Source organism: Nomascus leucogenys, chromosome 9 (assembly GCF_006542625.1).
Source record: "Nomascus leucogenys isolate Asia chromosome 9, Asia_NLE_v1, whole genome shotgun sequence".
Classification (NCBI taxonomy): domain Eukaryota; kingdom Metazoa; phylum Chordata; class Mammalia; order Primates; family Hylobatidae; genus Nomascus; species Nomascus leucogenys.
Window position 1 is genome coordinate 88,571,599 of NC_044389.1, and position 21,776 is coordinate 88,593,374.

Sequence of the window (21,776 nt, forward strand, 5' to 3'; positions counted from 1 at the left end):
AAAACTTAAAGTAATTTTTAGGTTTTTGGATTTCTTTCTTACACAAATTGATTTAGACAAAAGAAGCAGTAGCAATCACTTGTACTACAGCTACTTAAAAGTCACCTCAAAAGGCATTTATCATACATGACAAAGGAGCTAGAGCCTCACTAAAAACTTATATTCAACTATAAGTTGAATAAAAAACCCCTTTCATATTCGAAAGGGCTTTTTTGAACAAATACGAAATTGTAGACTGTCTTTGCAAAATACCATTTTCATGCTTATGAAACAAGAATTGGTTTCTGCCTGTAAGTTTTCAATACACAAAACTGTAAGACTACAAATTTATGTACCTTAATAAGCAGTCCATCAAAACAGAAAATTCTCCCACTAAACAATGAGCTTCTTGAGGACAGAAAGCTATCGTATTTTTTTGTAAAACCAACAGGTATAAGAGAAATTGCTCAATAAATGTTTCCTCACTGAATAAAGTTTAAGATTATTATCTATGTCTTAATAATAAGACACAGTCATAAACTTAAAAAGTTTAGTTAAGAAACCTGTAATTTGAGTTATAAAAAAGGCAAGTTATATATAAGGCTGGCTTTAAAAAACAAAAATCAAATTAAGTTTTTAAGTAACATTCTGTTGGAAAAACACACTCCATGACTCCGTATCACAATTCTCAGTAATGGTGTGATAGAACTGATTTTAGGAAGCCCAAAGGGGAAAACACAATGGATACTATCAAAAACAGCCACATTACAATTGAAAAAATATGATTAAGGTCTCTAGATTAGATAATAATACTGCATCAAGTTTAGTTTCCTTATTTTGACAACTGTTCTGAGGTCATGTAAAAAAACAAAGTCCTTCTTTTAGAAAATAAAAACTGAAGTACTTAGAGGTTAAAGTGCTATTACGTAATTAATTACTCTTAAGTGATTATAAAAAACAGTCATTATACACATACACACATATATGCTTGGAGAAAAAAACAGAGAAAAAGCAAATGTAGTGAAATGTTAACATTTGGATAAACTGATGAAGGGTATAGAGGAATTCTTTATACTATTTTTGTAACTATTTTATCTAAAACAATCTCAACTTAAATCTTCAAAAAAGAAAATAATTATGAAAATGTCTAAAAGCAACCACACAAATATAACACAAAGATCTGTATCAGAAACATCTACTTGAATATGCATGAAACAACCTTCCATTTCTTTTGTGGAGGGCAACATACATCTGCAATTCCATAACAGAAGTGATTAAATAAACCTTTCTGAACTTAAAGATAGACTTTCAGGTATGGAATTTATCTCTATCTCTAATATCCACAATGACTCAACTTGAGTCTTAATATATAATTATATCTTAGAGAAAAGGGAATTGAACATAAAACATTAAATTGAAAATAATGTGGGAGTGATGTTTTTCAGTCTCTTGATGCACACACATCATCAACTGAGAATCTAGTCATCCTTCTTGCCTTAAGTTGATTCGATTCTGAATGAAATACAGATAATTAGGAAATATTATAATGTAAAGAATGTCAATACTGTTAGCCTCTCTGCCAATTCAATGAATGATGAACATCAATGATCTACAGAATGCTGGGAAAAACTCACTATCTACTCATTTTAAAAGTGTATGGAAAATTGAGAAGCATTAATTTTAAAAAAGCTGTTTGCATGTCAAAAAGGAATATCAAATATAATTAACAAAATAAACATGTTATCAAAGATTACAAAATTTAAAAAGAAACTCAAAATAGAGGAAAACATATCCTTACCCTATTGGGAAATCAACATCATCACCATGAGCGGTCATGTGATAAAGTCCAAATTTAGCCAATTTAATATGTCCCTACAATAATAAAGAAAAAAACACTATCAAATAATTTATTATAATTGGCAATATATAATTTATATTATAAAATTATCATTATACATTTTATAACTAAAGAAACCATTATATAACAATATGTTATCAAAATGCCACTGTAGATTTTAAAAAATCATAATTTTATAAAAAACTATCTGCCAATAGTCTGCTTTATACTCATTAAATATGTATATATGCGTATGTACACATACATATCTCAAAATGACAAATGACATTTTTCTTTAATATTTTTGCTGTTACATTGTCTAGTTATTTCACAAAACAAAAAGGCAAAAATGTTCTCATCTGTCTTGAAACCTTGGTTAGAATGTTTTGTGGTAATTTTCACAGAGCAAATTTTTTTCCATGGAGTTGCAAGTCCATTTATAGTTATAATTTAACTGTGAAATAGGAAAACTTAACTTGAAAAGATCAGTTCAAAAATCATCAAGATTTTGGTGAATCTGCTAGATTTCCAATAACTTTTTACATTGTTTGAAAACAAAAATAACTATCATAAGTATAAGGCTCTTAATAAATGATAAATATAATTTTATATCTTTTAAGTTTTTCCCTTTTAATCTATAAGGCTTTAAAATATTATGTTCATCTTAAAATTGGTTTGTCTTCTCAAGAACATTATTTCCAAGCATTATAAAATATTTACATTTAAAAACAGCTTAAATTGATAAGGTAATGATTCTTTACTGCCATAAATCTGAAATTAATGAGTACAATTTTCTATTTTTGTGTTTGTGTGTTTGTTTTTTAGGGACAGGGTCTCACACTGTCATCCAGGCTGGAGTGCAGTGGTGTGATCACAGCTCACTGAAGCCTCAAACTCCTGGGCTCAAGCAATGTTCTCATCTCAGCCTCCCAAGTATTGATTTGGGAAAAGAACCAGAGAACAAGGATAATCCTACTAATACAGCAAATAATGGCCATGAAAAAATTTCCTCCAAGTTGTTTTTACATATTTTATGAAAAGGAATACAATTATTCCTGAAAATATATAACCTTGCTATCCATAATTCTCTTTGAAGGGTTTACAAGCTTCTTCTTAATGCCCCATAAGATTTCCAGTAGAGAAACAGCACTTCAACAGTAAAAGGAGGTAGGTATGAACAGCTGGTAAATAAGGAGATAAATAGAAGAGGAAAGAAGGCAGAAGAAAAATAGAGAAAACACAATGCAGTTGGTTTATATGAATAACATTCTAGCAAAAAGAGCCATTTTCTTAAAAATGAAAATAAATTAAGAGGAGGAGTATATTGGGAAGCCACAAGGCTTTAGAAATAAGAGTAAAATAAAAAAACCATAAAGTTAGAAAATGGGTCTTGTGGGAAAAATAATCCATGTGAAAGATATACAGATTAAATAATTTAAGGATTATTTAATCCTTAAATTCAAAAACCACAATTATATCACTTTCATATAGTCTTTTCATTATGAATATTCTTAAAACATATACTGATTCTATTGTTCCTCTGATTGAGTAGCCCTGATTCCAGTTGCTTCCAATTTCAAACGATATATAAATATTTATTACATGATTTAACAATTACCTTTCGGTCCAACAGGATATTATGAGGAGACAATGCCCTGTGTACTATACCATGTTTGTTCATATACTGCAAGCCCTGAAGAACCTCAAACGCTATACACAAAACCGTTGAACAGCTACAAAGAAAACAAAAAGTCAAAGATCAATTACAAAGCAAATAAATAACTTGTTTTAACAAGTGAAATGTGACCTAGTGAAAATATTCAAAAAGTTATATTTTTATTGCTTCTCTTTTATTCTGAGAAAATAGAATCTATATATTTTCTAAAATATCTACCTCTACATATTTTAGGTTTTCTGATTATAACAGAATTGATCTGACAAAGATCCTATAGTTTCCTAAAGGTTACTGTAATAGCAGTATTTGGTTCTTCCAGGAAAGGGCTTTAATTTTGGTGGTGAGTACAACTAACCTATAGCAGGTTTGGCTTTGCCAAATTATCAGGTTAAGTTTCAGGTATATGGCAGAACTAAGTCACTAAAAACTATTTTGCTGAATACAAAATACCTAAGCCCCCGAAAAAAGTAGTAACGATATATTTTATAGTATACAAACACTAGCTTATTTTCCATATTCAATCTATAAAGCAACCTCTGGTCATTTATGATTTAGCAAACTTTTCTCTTTAATTCTTATCCTATCCTCTACAAGCCATCCTTCACACAGATATCCTCCAGTTTCCTTCTCCTTTTACCTCCTTCTCTCTCTCACCATTCATCTCCCTAATTTTTTTTCCAATTTGCAAGTCTACTCATGTAAATTACCAAGAAACAGGTACTGTATTTGGGTAAATACTGCTACTTAGCAGTAGTAAGTAGGATTTGGAACATGTTTTAATTTTTATTATTATACTTTATAAAGTATGGATTGTTCATTTGCAGACATTGGTGTCTGCATTAAAATATTTTCCTGTCAGCATTTCTTTTCTTTTTGAAAAGTTCAAATCTCAGAGTATAAGACAAATGTAATACTCACGATTAACCTAGCTTTATTAATTATCTTCTAATGTTTTAATAAAAAATTGTTCACATAGGAAATTTCCCCATACCTACAATATTAACCTTTTGGTATAGATTTTCCTTTCTATTCATTTTTTTAAAATTTTTCTAAAATTAAATTAGTGTTTGCAGATAGCCACTAAACAAAATTTTTAAAACCAATAGTAGAGATAAAATGGAATCATAAAAAATATTCAATCCACAAACAGGCAGGAAAAAAGGAAAAAAGAACAGAACAAATAGAAAATGACTAATAGATTAAGTACAAATGGTCTCAATTCACCAATTAAAACATAAGGATTGTCAGATTTGATAAGAATTTAAACTCAGCTATACTCAGTCTATGAGAAACCTACTAAATAAAAGACATAGGTTAAAAGTTAAAAAATGGACTAACAGATTGCCATGGGCTTGGGTGGGGGGTAGGTGGACTACAAAAGAGTATGAGAAAATTTTGTGGCATGAGGGAACTGTTCTATCCTTGATTTTGATGACGGTTACATAACTTTGTTTATCAAACTTATTAAACTTTACATTAAACAGGGTAAATAAACCTTAATAAACCTGACTTTAAAAAATACTAGATTGAATAAAATTTTTACAAAAATAACTGTTGCAACCTGGTTCTCTCTCCTAAATTAAAACCAAAAGAAATAACCAGAGATAAAAGCTAAAATTTGCCTCTATGATCCTAGTTTGACTTTCCAGAGGGAATCAGCAGGTTTTGTTTTCAATTCTTCTGGTGGTTAGATTTTTACTTACTAACTCTTCACTATGCAAGAGGATATAACTGACGTTATTTTCACAACTTTCCTATTTTTCTTCAAGTCCTTTTTGTTACATTGTTTTACATTATCAAATTTTATTTTACATTATCAAATAATCATCAGCAGTTAGTTTTCAATTCTTCCGGTGGTAGACTTTTGCTTAATATAACTAACTCTTCATTCAGCAAGAGGATACAGTTGACATATTTTCACAACTTCCCCATTTTTCTTCCCCAACTTCTTATCTGTATTCATTACATTGTTTTTACATTATCAAATTATAAGTGGGATAAAGGCAACCTACACTTCTTTCTGGAAGGTGAAACAAATAAGTAAATAGATAACGTGACGTGTAGTGATTAAATGAAGAAAAAAAAATAAAGTAGGGAAGATAGATAATGTGTTCAGGGAAGTCCTCACTGAGAAGGTGACACTTATGTAGAAGTCTAAAAGAAGTGAAAAAGACAGGTAGGTCTCTGGAAAATGTATGATTTGGGCAGAGGCCACAGCAAGCAAGTCCTGAACTGGTATAAAGTCAGCAGCTCACAAAAGTGTATTCAGTGCATGCAGTAGAACGAGCAAAGATTAAAGTGACAGGAGATAAGCTCAGAGAGATAGCTATGAGTCAGATGACGTAAGGCCCTTTAGGCCACTTTAAGACCTTTGGGCTCTTACTCTGAGAAAGATGGGAAGTGATTGGCACATTGCCATATGATAATAATGATTAACAAATATTTACTGTAGAACTAAGCACAGAAAGAAATACAAACCTAGGCCACTTAAACCCTAGCTGTCAAGAGAAAATGTCTCAGTCATCAAGATTTAATGGATACCAGAATTTTATAACTCTATTTATGAAGATTATCATCAGCTACTGTAATTTCTATATCTCATATTATTTTTAAATTTCTTTTTTGTTTAGCTATAAGGCATCTTGAGAAATTGTTTCATACAGAGAGCATGAGTAGGATATTTTCATGCACGGCGCATCTGAAAATATCTTATTCTTGCCCTTAAACTTGGAAAGAATTACTCCATTGTCTTATAGCATTCTTTATTAACAGAGAGAAGGCTAGTATCAGTTTGATTCCAGCTTTGTTGTAGACATCCTGTCACTCTTTCCTGGGAAGTTTTGAGGATTATTTTTACTTTATCCCTAGAGTTATAAAATTTCAGCCCAATATGTCTAATGTGGGCATATCTGTGCCAGTCAGCATTAAGCATGTCCTTTCAATCTGAAGACTCACATGTTCCATTAACACAGAAATATTCACAAGGAAAATTTGATTTGTTACATCTTTCACTGTTTTCTCTCTTTTTTTCTCTAAGTTGGAACTCTTAGTGGGCAGATGATAACTGGAACTATTTTTTTTAATTTAATTTTTTTGAGTACATAGTAGGTATATATATCTATGAGGTACATGAGTTTGGATACAGGCATGAAATGAGTATAATAATCACACCATGTAAAATGGGGTGTCCCCCCTAAAGTATTTATCCTTTGTGTTATAAAAAATTCAATTGTACTTTCAGTTAAGATGTACAATTATTATTGACTACAGTCATCCTGTTGTATTAACTTTCTGTTTTAAGAGCATAATCTTTAGTCCTATCTGTTATATAACTTAATTCCAGGAGAGAGAGAGAGATCCAGAGATCCAAAGAGAGAGAGACAGAGCAAGAGAGAGAGAGACAGAAAGAGAGAGAGAGAGAGATCCAAATCATTAATTTCCAGGATTTCTCTTATGTCCTCTAGTTGCTCCTTGTCGATAGATACTGTTCTTTGGTTATGGATACATCATTCCTTTGAGTCTCTCTGAGAATAGTTAGAACTCTTTTAATTCTAGGAAAAGAGTATTATCTTCATTTCCTCTGTAGTGAGTACTCCCTCTCCACCCCATCTCCAGGCTCTGTTTTTCCTCGAACTATTTTTTTACCTCAAATACTACCTCTGGTAATCCGATCCCTGGTTGTCAGTCATATTTTGAAGTAAAGGAATAAGCTGATATTCCCCATAATGTGTGTAAAAAAGAAGCAATGAGGGTTACTATTTATAAAGAATGCTATTTAAATTGACTGTAAAATATTCCTTTTTATCAAAGAATTTCTCCCATATTAAAGTACCATATCACTGAGTCTTAAACAAATAGGGAATGTGTGAAACAAGCATAATTCAGGATAAACAGAGTTTTCATAAACATCTTCAAAAAATAAACTAACTGTATAAATGGCAATATTCCAAACTTAAAAAAAATTATTTGTAACTTATCAATAGTTATAGAGGCAAAGATTTTATGTAAAAGCACAATTACATTGATAAACATGTGCACATGAAAGAAAACAAAGTCTTCCCCTTAAAAAAAAAACAGAAACATTCCCTGAGATTAGCAAAATGTAAACCTAGTTTTATGAACTCATTTGGCTCTGCAAGTCAATTTTAGAGTAGCTTCTATTGTTCTTGTCTGTTTCTCGCACAACTCACAAAAAAAACTAATGCCATATTCAGCTGTGACACTAGAAGACCTCAGCTGCATACTACTTCAATATAGATGTCTTCCTCATGAAATTAAAGCCAAACCTTTAAAGTGATTTTCCCATTGAACAAGTTCTGAAACTACTGAACACATAGACTGCATTTTCTACTCTCTATACTGTGCTTTTGCTAATTGTGAGATATTAGACATTAGACTTGCATGTCGAAAAGCACATTCATGTTAAAAATGAGCTGATGAACATGCATAGCAAAATAATTTTTAAAAATTCAAACATATAAATAACATACCCTTTCTTAGCCATTACTTGAGAGTACATGTCAGTTACAATCTGATTTGCTTTTCTGCCCTTTTATATTCTCAGAATTTGATTTTTTAATTTGTTTTAAAATGTAAGGTATAAAGAACAAAAAATGCTATTTTATACCATGAGAAGAACAAATCAGTATTTGCAGAGTTTTATGTACTTACTAGCTTTTTAAGTTATATTCTTTAATACTACCAATAACTTGGGTCATGAAATTTTTTAAGTAGCTAATGCAACAGCAAAGTAAAACTATCATGTCTAGTAGTAGTTAACATGTTACAGTTTAATTGAACATGGATACTAAAAGAAGATTTAGGATTAAGAGACTTAGATTCACAGTTAAATAAAAAAGATACTGACAGGGGACAATAGGACTTTATCCTACACAATTCCCAAGTGAGAACCTTGTTAAATAGACAAACCCATCAGTAACCAAGAAAATGTAAAATTATACTTCAAATCAAAAAATATTCTACTCCTTTTGACATTTTTCAGTAATTATTGTTACTTCAGGGCCTGGGTGGCTAGCGTTTACCTTGTCATCATTGTCCTGAACAACTGAACATAAGAATCCCTAGTGATTATAAATACAGATAAGACCAAAAGGTAGCTTTCAAAATAATATATTTGATAACTCCCAATAAAGCAAGATGACATTTGAGGACATTTTTATTTATATTAAAACATATCAATTGAGTGGCTATTTGTTTGTTACTGAATTTTTGGGCCCACAATTACCAAGAAGAAGAATTGATCTGCACTACAAACAAGCCTACAGTATACTTAGAAGGACAGATTTATAAACTGATAATTATAATATAAGCAATTAACTAAGCAGATAAGAATTATTTATCATTTTCCTTTGTCTTCAAAGAAAAATAAAACATAAAAATTTATTTATAACATTGGTGAGACCAAAAGAGATCTACAAAAGTCATAAATCTTGGGAAAGTAAGCTTAAAACCTAAAAGAGAAAAACACTATCACCACCACCACCATCACCAAAAAAGATGTTGATAGTTTCTAGGTATGAGTCAACTTGGTTGTATTTGGATTTTCAACATGGCTCAATAAATTTTCAAATCTATTAGGCTGGTATAATCCCAGGTATATTTTTTTATCCCTTTCCAAATATATTTCAAAAGCAATTTACTGTCTTTATGATTAAATCATCCATAAATCATCTATAGTTGTTGGTTAAAATATACTGAGGCCAAGATCATGGATTTAATTCTTATGCAGAATAGAAGACTTCATCTGTTCACAGCCACAGGTTTTCATCTAACCCCAGCCAGTACTCCCAAATACAGATAGTCTGTCACAATGAGACACTGCACAACCTATATTTACTTAAAACATCCAGATTTTTAACTACTACCTCCTATACTTCTCTGTTCCTCATTCCTGAGGACCCACTCTTTACGCTCATCAAGACCTTGGGGTCCCTGTTCTCTAAGCCTCCTCTATTACCCCAGCCAAGCAGCCCCTTTTTGACATCATTCTTTATTCTGACAGATATGGTTTGTCATTTCAATAATTTTTTGCAAAGATCCTTAATGGCTTCTCATTCAATGGCTCTCCCTTGTGGTAGAATTGAACTCCCTTCTTGATTTCTGACAGTACACAGTTGAGAGTTTCTTGATTTTATGGTAATTATTTCTATATAAGCTTGTCTTTCCCACTGTATCTTGAGTATGGACTAGCTTATTCAACTATGACTCCCTGTATCTATCAGTGTCCGTAATGTTCATGTTCAGTAAGTATGTATTAAAAATAGGTGTTAAAATACATACATAAAATAGTATCACACAATGGTACAAGCGGGAAAGATAATTAAATTCTTTACCACTAATAGAATAACACCTCAAGAGAGAATGTACAATCGTTTAGTTAGTCAAGAAAACACAAATTGCTCTAGTTCACCCAATGGCTATCCACAAAAAAATATTCATTTGCTGAAAATACAACTCTTCTAGTCTTTTATTTACTGAAAGAAACAGGAATAAATCAGGATATACTGGGTAACAGGATAATCTTGTTAATATCTGTCTAAAACTGTAAATTAGACTAAATTGTTGAGAGAGATTACTACTGGCCTCAAACCATCAGCTCTTTCAGGTATTTGCAACATTTCCAAGAAGAGATGTTACTCGAATTGCAAGAAATAGAGGCCAGGAAAGAGAATGAGAGGTGAAGTTGCTGAGATAGATTTGGAAGTCATTCATGTATAAGTGATAACTAAAACCACACATGCTATTTCCTCAGATCCATGATCCATGATGTTTCTAAGGGCCACTCCACAAGCCAAAACACCCATATTGTCAGCTAACCAAGGGAGGAAACACATTTCTGCATTCTATGAGTTCAAGATGTTCTTTCACCTTATAAAACCTGATCACTCCCACAGAAATTTTCCTTTTGGTCTAAAACATTCCTTACTTGGTATCAGCCTGAAGTAAAATGTTAAGAGAGAGGAAATACAGTTGAAATATATTAATGGTTAGCTACTGTGTAATTTAAGAAATGGAGAGGAAAAATAAAATGCTTACTAATGATTAATGTTCAGATAATATTACAAGTGTATAATTCTGTGTTATCTTCAAAGAAACTTTCCTTTATAACTTGAAGACAAAAGAGCTCAGCTAGTATATAACTTTTAAAGACTCACTAGTTTATAATTCCAGAATTTGGGGAGGGTGTTTCCAATGATGAGCTGGTGTCTTTCAGGCTTTTAATTTGACACTTATCACTTACTAAATTTTGATGTGTTGTAAAAAAATACCACAATATTTAACAGAGCAAAAAGGATGAAAAATACAACAGTTTCTGGAATTGAAAAAGGAAATAACACATTTCAGTACTGGGCACACATGTTTTAGCCTGAAAGGACACCTATCCATGCTAAATTTAAGAATGTATTTGCCTCAGATTCAGATGTTTTGAAATGGAAATTGCGTTGATAAACTGCTACCTAAAGATTGTTTTATAGTAAGTCTAAAAAAAGTAATCAATCCATCTGACTTTCAGTTGCGAGACTAGGCATATTTTACAATTTAGCTTTAACTCCAAACTAATCAAAATAGAACGCTGTAAGTCTGGAATGTATCTAATTCTCAATAGGATACAATAAATTGGGAAATTAACTTTCCAACTTGAATACATAGATAACTTTTCTTCTCAGCAGAAAATTAACTTGGTAAAATCAAATACATATGGAAAACATAGTCTAGCGGTTTGAGGTTCAGACATAAAGCCAGGAGGCTCTGTCACTGATTTGTTATGCTTAGACAGTGTTCCAACTTCACCCTGCCTCCATTTGCAAATTTATAAAGTAAAAAATGTAACACCAAACAGAAGCTAAATGGAGATCAATGAGCTATTGGCTCTGCACAGAATCTTAATCATCTTAAAAGCAAAACAAAATAAACAAAAAGTCTCTCTCAAAAGTCCCAGGGTTTTTCTAAAACTATACAATATACTTTGTTATATGTATATATCCTATAAATTAACAAAAATTGCAAATTGAGTTCTCCAACTATTCTCCTGACATAACTGAATCAGAAGAACCGTTTTCTAACTTCTCTGTGATAATAAAATCACCATTTGATATACAGGTCTGGAGGATCTCAAGATTGGCTGCATATTTCTGCCCCATCAATGTTTTCTTCTCCTAAGCATTTTTTCCTACCCTTGCACAGAAACTTCAAAACCTCTTTTGTCATCATAGTCACTAATTCTGGCTGTGCAAACACACTAGGTAATAAGTCCAACTCCCCATACCCTGGCAGCATTTGGGATGTTAGAAGACTGTAACTTTTCTCTAAGACAGAACTTATCATGGCATATAGTGGGTTAAATCTGTACCCTGTGTCATTCCAAAGTTGTTTTTTAAATTAAAATTAATGTATATATTGCCATGTGAAAAAAAGAGAAACAAATTTCTATTACTGTTCAGAATTTTGATTTGAGACCAATTCACATTTTTAAGTGGACTAATATTTTAGATGACTAATTTATCACCCTACCCATCTCAAATAATGAATGGGAGAGGGCCTGAATAATATGGATTTTTTATTACAGTGTCTGCAAGACAGCATATTGTAAACAAGTTTGTCAAACTGAAATGTTCAGTTAAATAAGTATTGGTCTGTCTTAAGTAACTTATGATCAGTATGATTGCTGAAAAAACCCTATTTACCACGTCCCTTGTATTTGTCAGCAGCTGGGGTGATACAGTGATTATATTTAGATCAGAAAATCCAAAAATAGCCAAATTTTGTTCTTAACTACTTCTACTAGACTCCATAAGCTTCCTATGATTCATAAATAGGAAGGCAGACAAAGCAAAATAATACTTTAATAGCCAAAGCTTTATCTCCAAATTTTAACGTAGAACTCTGAGGTCTGCTTACCTATATAAATAAATATTTTTTCCTAAACCAGATCACCTGGAATTAGTTAGTTCTGTCTATTTCACCTAACCTTGAACTAGACTTTCAGTTCTCAATACTATGATATAAGGAAGATCATACCAATTACAGCAAGCTTCACAAAAAAGAGTAAGAAAAAGTTCTTATCCATATAATCCCATAATGACCCAGGAATACTGTGTAAAAATTGAAGAACAGTTATCTTTTACCAATTCACAAAAAATATAATATTAATAAATATGGATTCTTAATTTTAGGTTCTCCTATGTGTGTTGTTTTCTTGTGCAATATCTGCAATCACTTATTTCGACCAGAATCTATAAGATGGTAGCTAATTTAGCTCAAATACTTTAAAACTGTTCTTAAGAGTGGTGGCTCACACCTGTAATCCCAGCACTTTGGGAGGCCAAGGCAGGCGAATCACCTGAGGTCAGGAGTTCCAGACCAGCCTGACCAACATGGCAAAAACCCATCTCTACTAAAAATACAAAAATTAGCCATGTGTGGTGGTGGGAGCCTGTAATCCCAGCTACTTGGGAGGCTGAGGCAGGAGAATTGCTTGAACCCAGGAGGCGGAGGTTGCAGTGAGCTGAGATCACGCCACTGCACTCCAATCTGGGTAATAGAGCAAGACTTTGTCGACCCCCCCAAAAAAAAACAAAAAAACTGTTCTTAAGTTGTATAAGTCAGTATTTCATATTGTTCTACAAAGAGCACATTGATTTCTAGGTTTCCCACCAATGGAAGAATTTTAAGAACCTTTCACCAAAAGCAATGTTAAAGAATCACCTTAAGGGCTCATTAATATAGATAATTGCTGGGTTCTACTCCCTGCAATTCGGATATAGTATCTAAGATGAGTCCCAAGAATTTATATTTCTAATAAGTTCCCAGGTGATAATGATGATGAACCACACTTTGAGAGCCACTGTCCTAGAAGGCGAATATAAATGAACCTGTTTCACTTTCAGGTATACAGGAAGGTATAGTATAGAACAAAGATAACAGGTTTTAGATTTAAACAGAACAAAGTTTAAACCCCTGGGCTATCTTTTTCTAATTGTCATCTAACCTCTAAGTATCTTTCTTAATCTTTAAAATGAGGTAATAATAACCACTAGTACAGCTATGTGGTAAAGTTTAAATATAACATGCTTATAGAGCCTGGTATAAAGTAGGTACTCAAATATTGGTTTCTTTCCATGCTACATACGTTTCTTAATGTGTGTATAGCCCCCATCATCCTTTCTCTTCCAAGAATAAGTTCATAGAAAGAAGTCATTAACTTAATTTCTCTTGACGCTGATGACAATTTTTTTTTCAACTAAGAAAATATCTAGGCTTACTCAGCTCCAAAATCATTGTTTATTTAATTTAATTTAATTTTATTTTATTTTTGAGACAGAGTCTCACTCTGTCGCCCAGGCTGGAGTGCAGTGGTGCGATCTCGGCTCACTGCAAGCTCCACCTCCCAGGTTCATGCCATTCTCCTGCCTCAGCCTCTCCAGTGGCTGGGACTACAGGCGCGTGCCACTATGCCCGGCTAATTTTTTTTTGTATTTTTAGTAGAGATGGGGTTTCACCGTGTTAGCTAGGATGGTCTGCATCTCCTGACCTCGTGATCTGCCCACCTCTGCCTCCCAAGTGCTGGGATTACAAGCATGAGCCACCTCGCCTGGCCTATTTAACTTTTAACTACAGTTAAGGGTATTTTGCACATAGCAAAGATGTAATAGAATATAAGCAAAGCAAACCAATCACGTGGATAAGTACAGGGTAAAAGTTTAAAATTTAAATCCCAATTATGGGTTCACTTCACTGAATAGTCTAGTAGGTCCCATTGAATAACCTGGTATTTCTACCTCTACCTACAGTAACAGTTAAAATAATAGCAATGATAAAGATAACCATATCACAACTACTACTCTAAGTATAGCCCTTTAATAGATCTATCAACCTTTTGTAATATACAGATTTTTAAGTCACAAACTTTGTGACTAAATTAAAGACTGAATCTGGATAAATGGATGAAAATTCAACCCTTGGCTTTACAATTATAACTATAACAACAAAATGTAAAAGGAATACAACGTAACATGAAGTTCCTCTTGAAAAGATCTGATATTAACTGGGATATCTAAATCTTAGACATAATAAATTTTTATACAAATCATATGAGATATATGCCTCACAGCAATGACTTTGAAACAACAAAATAAAACTTTTTTTCCTGACCTTTTTTCGAAAGAAAATGAACTTTGTTTATAGGGGCAACAAGTAGAATTGAAATCTAATAGAAAATCTTTTCTGCATTTGAAATAATATTTTTAGAGTACATGTGTTTTATTTGCTGGTTAGCTTGTCTGAAAGGAGGCCCCCAAAAAGATTTGTGCACATCCTCACCCCTGGCACCTCTGAACGTTACCTTATTTGGAAAAAGGGTGTTTTCATTTGAGAAAATCATCCTGGATTATCCAGGTAGGCTCAAAATTCAATGTCGAGCATTCTTATAAAAGGGAGACACATAGACGAGAAGACACACAGAGAAGGTGATATGAAGACGGGCAAAGATTGAAGTGATGTGGCCACAAGCCAAAGAAGCCAAGGAATGCCAACAGGCACCAGAAACTGGAAAAGGAACAGAAGGATTTTTATTGAAAGCTTCCAAAGGGGGTGTGGCCCTGACAACACAGTAAGTTTTCTGAATTCTGGCCTCCAGAGCTGAGAGAGAATAAACTGTTATTTTAAGCTACCTAATTTGTTGCAGTAGCCATAGAAAACTAATAAAATGTTCCAACTTTCTATCACATGTTTGGTCTTTTGAAATAGCCCCCATCCTGAAGCTAGAGGCTTTCAAGTGTCACCTCATCAGAATACTCAGTTATGGCTTAAAGGAGCCATCATGAATAACAATAACAATCCTATTACTCAGGAAATTCCAAGGGTTTTTGAAGCTCTGGGCCAGGAACTTGGGAAAAAGAACAATACATTATTGATTATATTAGGGAAATGCAAACGAAAACTACAGTGAGATACTACTTCATACCCACTAGGATGTCTACAATCAAAAGATGAAAAATAATAAATGTTGGTAAGGATGTGAGGTAAATGGAAACTTTGTGCATTTCTAGTGGGATAGTAAGTGGTAGGGCTATTTTTGGAAACAGCTTGTCAAAAAGGTAAACATAGAATTACCATTTGACCTAGAAATTCCATTCCAATATGAACTAAAAGCAGGTATTCAATCAAATATATATGAATGTTCATGGCAAAATTAGTCATAACAGCCAAAAGGTAGAAACAATCCAAGTGTCCATCAACCCATAAATGAATAAACAAACTATGGAACAGACATACAGTAGAAAATTAGCAATAAAAACAAATGAAGTACTAGTACATGCTATAACATGGGTGAACCTTAAAAACATTATGCTAAGTAAAAGAAGCTAAGCACAAAAAGTCACATATTGTATAATTCCATTTATATGAGAAGGTCAGGGTAGGTAAATTCATAGAGGAAGAAAGTGGATTAGTGGTTTCCAGGGGTGGGGAGAGAGAAGGGGAGGGACTGCTCATTCTTTTTTGGAGTGATGAAAATGTTCTGGAATTAGACAATGGTGATGGCTCTACAATCTTGTGAAGTGGCTCTTTAAGAGCCATTGAATTTTCCATTTCATAACCATGGATTTTTAACAGGTGAATTACATCTCAATTTTAAGAATTCAAAATCAGCTGAGCATGGTAGCACAGGCCTGTAATCTCGTGCTTTGGGAGGCCAAGGTGAGAGGATCACTTGAGCCCAGGAATTCAAGACAAGACTGGGCAACACAGCAAGAGCCCATCTATACCGAAAAGCTTTAAAGTATGTAGGTGTGGTGGTGTGTGCCTGTAGTCCCAGCTACTTGGGAGGGTGAGGCAGGATTGCTTGAGCCCAGGAGTTAGAGGTTGCAGTGAGCTATGATCATACCTGGATGACAGAGCAGGATCTTGTCACAGATACACACAAAAAAAGAATTCAAAATCAAAGCAATTTACATATTCATTAAAGGAGAAAAATCATATCATAGTCTCAATAGAGATTCAAAAATGCATTTAACAAAATTAAATACTTCTGATTTTAAAAACCCTTAGCCAATTAGAAATATAAGAGTACCTAACTCAATCTGATAAAAGGCATATATAAAAACCTTACAGCTAAGACAGTATATAATGGTGAAATACTTAACATTTTTCCCTGAGATAAAAAACTAGGAAATATTGACCATTCAATATTTGTATGCAACATTATAGTGGAGGTCCTATATCGTGAAATAGGTCAAGAACAAGAAATATAAGGCATAAAGGTTAAAAAAGAAGTTGTAAACATTTCTAGTCAACGATGATATGGTTGTTTATGTAGAAAATCCTAAGGAATCCACCAAAAAACTATTTTAACTAATAAGTAAATATAATTTAGCAAAGTTACAGAGAAAATGCCAATATAAAAAATTCACATATTTCTATATATTAGCAGCAAACAACTGGAAAATGAAACTAAATTTTACCTACAATCATATCAAAAACATAAGCTACTTAAGAAAAAATTTTAAAAAAGAAACCAAGAACTCTACATCATAAACTATAAAACACTGTTGAGAGAAATTAAGGAAGACTTAAAAATTTGGAGAGAAATAACATGTTAATCTAGTGGAAGACTCAATATTGTTAAGATATCAGTTCTTTCCAAATTGATCCATACAGGCAACACAACCTCAATCAAGATGCCAACAGAAATTTTAGAAGTTGAGAAACTTACTATAAAATTTATATAAAAATACAAAGAACCAACAATAGCTAAAGAAATCTTGAAACAGAAGAACAAAATTGGAAAATCTATATTTACTGACTTGAAGATTTACCATAAAGCTATAATCATCAAGATGTTATGATGCTGGCATAGGAACAGAAAAATAGAGCAACGAAATAATACAAAAAGCTCAGACACAGATCTACACTTATATGGCCTTTTAATTTTCAATAATGGCACCAAAGGAATGCAATCAAAAATGAAAATTCTTTTAAACAATCAGAGGTAAAGCAACTGGATATCAGTATGGCAAAAAGTAACCTCAACACTATATACAAATATTAAATTGAGATGAATCATAGAGCCAACATAAAATCTAAAACTATAATGATTCTAGAATAAAATATAAAATATGGGAATATCTTCATGACTTCGGAGTAGGCAAAGGTTTCTCAAACAGGATATAAAAAGCAGTAACCACAAAAGAAAAATTTGACACATTAGACTTGATCACAAACAGTAACTTTTAAGCTGGGTGCAGTAGCACACACTTGCAGTCCCAGCTATTTGGGAGGCTGAGGCAGGAGGACTGCCTGAACCCAGAAGTTTGAGACCAGCCTGGGTAACACAGTGAGATCCTATCTCTAAACACAGTAATAATAATAACTTCTGCTCATCAAAATATACCTTTAAAAAATAGGCAAGCCTGGCCAGGTGCAGAGTGGCTCACGCCTATAATCCCAACACTCTGGGAGGCTGAGGCGGGTGGATCACCTGATGTCAGGAGTTCGAGAACAACCTGGCCAACCAACATGATGAAACCACATCTCTACTAAAAACACAAAAATTGGCCAGCCGTGGTGGAGGGCTCCTGTAATCCCAGCTACTCAGGAGGCTGAGGTAGAAGAATCACTTGAACCCTGGAGGCGGTGCAGTTCCAGGCACTCCAGCCTGGGCAAGAGTGAGACTCCATTATAAAATAAATAAATAAAATGGCAAGCCAAAGAGGCAGAAAATATTTGCAAAAAAATCTAACAATACGTATGTAGAATATAGAGAATACACAAAGAATGCCTACAAATCAATAATGACAATCCACTTAAAATGACAAAAAATGAACAAATACATATGTGATGATATGAATACCTAATAAGCACATGAAAAATACTCAATATCCTTAGAATATCATGGGAATGCAATCTATAACAAAATACTACTTTATACCTTGTACAAATGGCTAAAAGACTAAAAGCACCAACTCCTGGAAAGGATGTGGAGAAATTATATATTGTTGGTGAAAATATGTAAAAGGTACAACATTTTGGAAAAAGGTCTGATGATGTTTCTATAAAATATTAGTCACACATATGATTAATACCCTATAACACAACAATTCTGCTCAAAGTATTTACTCATGAAAAATGAAAACAGAAGGCCACAAAAAAAGACTTAACAGGGCATTTATATCAGCTTTAGTCGTAATAGCCAAAACCCTGAAAATAGCCAAGAAGTTCAACAAGAGAAAACTGAAAAACAAATATATTTATAAAACCCAACACAAATATATTTATAAAACACAATACAACTCAGCAACAAAAAGGAATGAACTATGATACATGAAACCACATGGATGACCCTCAGAAATTATGCTGAATGAAGGAAGTCTTACACAAAACAGTATATACTGAATGACTCCAATAATATAAAGTGCTAGAATAAGCAAAACTAACCCAAGATTAAAAAATCAGAAAAGTAGTTGCTTGGAAACTGCAGGAGGGGAGGTGCAGAGATTTACTGGGAAGGGACATGAGGAAAATTTCTCGGATAATGGTGGTAATCTAGTCTTAATGCATTTAGTTTATAAAAGTGTATACATTTGTAAAAACGCATCAAATGTAAACTTAAAAAGTTTGTGTACTTCACCAAATGTAAATTTAACCTGAAACTAAAACATAAACACATATTGTAGTTAGCTGTATATATGCTGAACTATTTAGGAATGAAGTGTCCTCATCAGCAATTACTTTGAAATACATCAAAATAATAAAGATGGGTTAAATTTAGCTACAATTAAATGTTAAAATAGTTATAATTAAAATGTTAATTAGAAAATCTAGGTATATTGCATAATTATTTCAATTTTACTATGTTTGCATTTTTTCATAAAATAATAGCCAAGAAAAAGTAAATAAGGTAATATGAAGGCATTTTCAGATGACCAAAATCTGTGAGAATTTGTAACTATCTGACTTGATCTAAAAAAATACAAAACTAAATGAAGTTTTTCAGGCAGAAAGGACAGGATATCAAACTTTAAACAAAACAAAGAAATAAAGAGTTCATGGGCTGGGCACAGCGCCTCACGCCTGTAATCCTAGCACTTTGGGAGGCCGAGACAGGTGGATTGCCTGAACTCGGGAGTTAGAGACCAGCCCCAGCAACATGGCGAAACCCCAACTCTACTAAAAATACAAAAAATTAGCCAGGCCTGGTGGTGCATGCCTGTAATCCCAGCTACTCGGGAGGCTGAGGCACAAGAATTGCTTGAACCCAGGAGGCGGAGGTTGCAGTGAGCCGAGATCATGCCACTGCACCCAATCCTGGGCAACAGAGTGAGACTCTGTCTCAAAAAAACAAAAAACAAACAAACAAGCAAAAACAAGAATTCATGAAATGGCAAACACATAATTAAATGCCAAATAATTTTTTCTTCATTTCTCAAGTTCTTTAAAGAAACTTTAATGCCAAAAATAGTACAGATATATGGTGAAATTTATAATATATGTAAAAGTAAATATAAAATGTATAACAAAACTACCCAAAAGATGAGAGGAGTAAATAGAAGTATGTCATTATAAGATTCCTATCTTATATGTGAATGGGTATAATTAACTCATAAAACACTATAAATTTTAAGGATGCACAATGTAAACTCTATTGCAATAACCCAAAAAACAAAATATAGCTAAGAAGCAAAGACAAAATAAAATGAAACAACAAAAAAAAACCTCTGAGACTCTTGTAGCCTAATTCCAAGTGCTTATTTAGTTGTAATCCTTCTACCCTCACACTTTATTATTTATTAACTCAGTAGTTTCTGCTCTTCAGAGAATTCCCAATAGGAAATTAGACTAGTTAATTTAATGGATATAGACCTTTTCTATACCTTTTATGGATATAGACAATATCACAAAATAAAATTCAAAATGTTCCTTTGAAGTCAGGGCAACTCCTAATTACTAATCTCCTACCTGAGTCAATTTACTGAAGTTTCCTCGCTAACTGAAGGAACTGATTGAATACAGAAAATATAGTGAGTAAATGAACCTTGTAACAATTCATCACTGAGGTTACACACAGATGATTTTTTAAAATTTTTTTATTTTAATTTTTGTGCATATACAACAGATACAAATATTTATGTGGTACATGATATATTCTGATAAAGGCATACAATGTGTAATAATCATATCAGGATAAATGGGTTATCCATCACCTCAAGCATTTATCCTTTATTGGTATTAGAAACAATCCAATTATACTATTTCAGTAATTTTAAGATGTACAATAAATTATTGTTGACTATAGTCACAATGCTGTGCTATTAAATACCAGATCTTATTCATTCTAATTATGTTTTTGTATTGATTGACTATCCCTATTTCATCCCCATAGCCCCACTACCCTTTCCAGCCTCTGGTAACCATCCTCTCTATCTCCATGAGTTGCAATAAATAGGTGAGAACATGTAAAGTTTGTCTTTCTGTCCCTGGCTTATATCATTTAACAAAATGACCTTCAGTTTATTCTATGTGGTTGCAAATGACAGGCTCTAATTCTTTCTTACAGCTGAATAGTACTCCATTGTGTATATGTACCATATTTTCTTTACCCATTCATCTGTTAATGGACAGTTAGGTTGCTTCCAAATCTTGGCTATTGTGAACAGTGCTGCAACAAATATGGGAGTGAAGATATCTTTTTGATATACTGATTTTCTTTCTTTTGGGTATATACCCAGCAGTGGGACTGCTGGATCATACAGTAGCCTTATTTTTAGTTTTGTTGAGGAACCTCCAAACTGTTCTCCATCGTAGTTATACGAATTTACATTCCACCAATAGTGTAAAAGGGTTTCTTTTTCTCCACACCCTCGCCAACATTTATTCTTGTCTGTCTTATGGATTAAAGCCATTTTAACTGGAGTGAGATGATATCTCAATGTAGTTTTGATTTGCATTTCTCTGATGATAAATGATGTTCAGCCCCTTTTCATAAGCCTGTGTGCCATGTGTATGTCTTCTTGTGAGAAGTGTCTACTCAAATCTTTTGCCCATTTTTATTGGAATTATTAGATTTTTCCCTATAAAGTTATTTGAGCTCCTTATATAATCTAGTTATTAGCCCCTTGTCAGACAGTTTACAAATATTTATTCCCAATCTGTGAGTGTCTCTACACTTTTTAAATTGTTTCCTTTGCTGTGCAGAAGCTTTTTAACTTGATGTGATGCCATTTGTCCAGTTCTGTTTTGGTTGCCTATGCTTGTGGGGTATTACACAAG

At 32.9% G+C, this 21,776-nt stretch overlaps 1 protein-coding gene across 2 annotated transcripts in view; it reads right to left on the reverse strand.

Annotated features, from left to right (window-relative positions):
* TBCK (TBC1 domain containing kinase) overlaps nt 1-21,776 on the reverse strand; it is a 262,615-nt gene that overhangs the window by 208,880 nt on the left and 31,959 nt on the right. For both annotated transcript variants that reach the window (XM_030819188.1, XM_030819189.1), the window contains 2 exons: nt 3,435-3,549; nt 1,778-1,851 (listed from right to left, as the gene is read on the reverse strand). In XM_030819188.1, the coding sequence (XP_030675048.1) occupies nt 1,778-1,851; nt 3,435-3,549 (189 nt within the window). The remainder of the gene's footprint in view (nt 1-1,777; nt 1,852-3,434; nt 3,550-21,776) is intronic.